The 2,728-nt window shown below is 66.3% G+C and overlaps 1 protein-coding gene across 1 annotated transcript in view; it reads right to left on the bottom strand.

Annotated features, from left to right (window-relative positions):
* Nucleotides 1-21: 21 nt before the first annotated feature.
* The window catches only part of H696_02143 (hypothetical protein), a gene marked incomplete at its 5' end in the record, with an annotated part of 4,131 nt that continues 1,424 nt past the window's right edge, over nucleotides 22-2,728 (bottom strand). Inside the window, 3 exons of the mRNA XM_009496039.1 lie at nucleotides 22-616; nucleotides 810-2,378; nucleotides 2,506-2,671. Of these exons, the coding sequence (XP_009494314.1) occupies nucleotides 260-616; nucleotides 810-2,378; nucleotides 2,506-2,671 (2,092 nt within the window). The 3' untranslated portion in view covers nucleotides 22-259. The remainder of the gene's footprint in view (nucleotides 617-809; nucleotides 2,379-2,505; nucleotides 2,672-2,728) is intronic.

Raw genomic sequence — 2,728 nt, forward strand, 5'->3', positions numbered from 1 at the left:
GGGGGGGGGGGGGGGGGGGGGGGGGCGGCGAGAGGGAGGGAGAAGGGAGGCGATCGCCAGGGATCCCTCCCTGGCGGTCTGTCTAGTATGTGCCCCGTGCCCTCTTGGGCGGCTGCGCCGGCCGTCTTGCCTGGCCTCCGCACTCTTGCTCATCTCTGCTGTCCTGCCTCTCGCTCTCTCTCGCCCTCCCTCGTGGCACTTTCGCGCACTGGCGAGAGAAAAGAACCCAGAGGGAGGGGGACGGAGAGGCACTCATGTCTCAAGAGCGCTTGGCCACGCGAACGTGCAGCACCAGCATCACCTGCGTACCGAGGAGCTTCTCGATACGAGCCGAGGCATTTTGCACCATGGCGCGGTGGATGGTGCCATTCCGGCCGACGATTTTGGCCCGGTGGGCTTCGCGCGGGACCGTCAGCACATGGTCAATGCGCAGGAATCCCTTGAGCGGGGTCCAGCCGACGGTGGCCTGCTGCGCTTCCCAGGGGATCTCCTCATGGGTGTACTCCAGGAGCTGCTGGCGGATGATCTCATTGATGCGGGTCTCGATGCTCAGATCGGTCGAGGCGTCCGCGCTATATTCCCACGGGCCGGGCCGGGCACGCTTCATGAGGAACCTCTGCACGTACGACGAGCATGCACACGCGTGTGTGTGTGTGTGTGTGTGTGTGAGTGTGGGCGATCGAAGAGAAAGCAAAGGAGAAAAGAAGAAAGAGCAGCCCCAAGTTGCAATCAGCCAGCCAACCAGCCAGCCAACCAGCCAGCCAGCCAGAAAAGAAACAGGGCACAGGCAGAGGGGGGCACACACGCACCACCAACGGGTCCAGGCCACGCTGCTTGGCCGCCGAGATCATGAAGAACCCGTGCAAATTCAGGTCCTCACTCAGGTTGACGTTCAGCTGGCCACGCAGCATGTCGGCCACGCGCGGGTCCGAATGGAGCGGCGCCTCCGGCCGGTCGATCCGGTGCAAAGGCGACCTCTCCAGCATGACCAGGCGCAGGTCCGACCGCTCGTGGGCGTCCCACTCGTCGGACTTCAGCGGCTCAATGCCCTGCTTCTCCAGCGTCTCATTGGACAGACGCTCGGCCATGCGCTCCAACTCGTTGAGCTCCGCCTCATCGGAGTCCTCGGCGTCGGAGGCCGCATCGCCAGGGGCGGCTGCCGCGGCCGCCAGCGACTTCAGGGCCTCTTCCTGGTCGAAGTCCAGGGAATTCAGCAAATCCTGCAGCGACTGGCCCCCCGGGGCATCCAGCAACTCCACCTGCTCGGCCATGCTGACCAGCAGCCGTGGATCCGGGTACATGACCTCCGGCAGGCGCTGCCGCAGGAAGGCCCGATTGGCCCGGCGTACGGCCGGCGTGGCATCCGGATCGAAGTACTCCTCGTCGGAGTCCAGGCCATCCGACAGGTCGCTCTCCTCGTCGTCCTCCTCCTCCGGCTCCTTGTCGGAGTCGGAGTCGCTGGACCGCCCGCCGGCCTCCAGGTCGTCGAACAGCTGCGCGGCCTCGAGCTCCGCACGCTCATCCGCCCGCATCAGCGCCTCGAAGGCCGGCAGCCCGACAAGCAGATCCGGCTCCGGCACAAAGTACGGCGACAGGTAGGGCTCCGGCACATTGGCCAGGTGCATGGTCGCCTCGGGTGTGGCGGTCGAATCGAGCCGCACCAGGGCCCAGTGCCGGTTGAGGGCCACGCGGAAGTAGTTCACCAGAATGGCCCGCAAGTACTGGCGGAAGGTCGAGCACCGGGGGTTGTTCGGCTGCAGGAAGTCCACCACATCGATGTCATCCTGCAGCTCCAGGCGCTGGATCTCCAGCAGGATCTGGTCCAGCAGGGCCAATTCCTCCGGCACCGAGGGATCCAGGCGCAGGTACTCCAGCTGTGCGGGCGAGGCCTCGCGCAGGAAGCGCCGCAGCCCGGCCGCCGTGCTGGCGCACAGGAGTTCCGGCCGCGGCTGGAACTGGTTGTCCGGACACATCAGGGCATTCAGCAGGGCCAGCGACCCGAAGAGCGGCGGGTTGGCCGGCTGCTGAGTCAGGTATTCCGTCGGCAGGAGCCGGGCCACGAAGGCCGGCAGGTCGCTCGGGACCAGGTCATCCTGGGGGAAGTCCCGCCAGTTTTGGTGCAGGAGCTCCGTGCGCCGGCGCGCATCGGCCACCGAGGGGAAGGGCCCGAAGACGCGGTTGAGCTCCTCGGCCGACAGCTCGGACAGCGGCCGCGTGGGGTCGAGGGGGTCCGACTCGCCGGACCCCAGCGGCGGCGCCGGCGGCGGAGGCGCGTGCGGCGTCTTCAGGTCAAAGCTCTTGGGCCGGATATTGGCGAAGATCGAGCCATAGAACTCGGCCAGACTGCTCATGTCCTTGTTGGAGGAGGCGATATCGGTCTGTGGCGGGGGGGGGTCGGGGGCGGGGGGAGGGGAGGCGTGAGTACAGGGGCACCCACAGGAGGGCCATGGGCAGAGGTGTCAGCAGAGGAGGCGATGCCGTGAGGCCGGCCCGGTGGGTGTGCACCTTGTTGAAGACGATGAGCTTTTCCACATTGGAGGGATGCGCGGCCAGACGCTTGGCGATGTCCACGTCATTGGTCTGGTGGCTCTTGGAACAGTCGATCATCAGTACAACCAGATCCACGTCATCCAAGACCTTCCAGGCCTTCTCGATAGTAGGAAGGTTGCTCCTACAATGAGAGTCAAGAGTGGGCGAGCGGGTGGGCCGGCGGGAGGGTGAGCGGGGG

The sequence above is a fragment of the Fonticula alba genome (assembly GCF_000388065.1).
Source record: "Fonticula alba strain ATCC 38817 unplaced genomic scaffold supercont2.3, whole genome shotgun sequence".
Classification (NCBI taxonomy): Eukaryota; order Rotosphaerida; family Fonticulaceae; genus Fonticula; species Fonticula alba.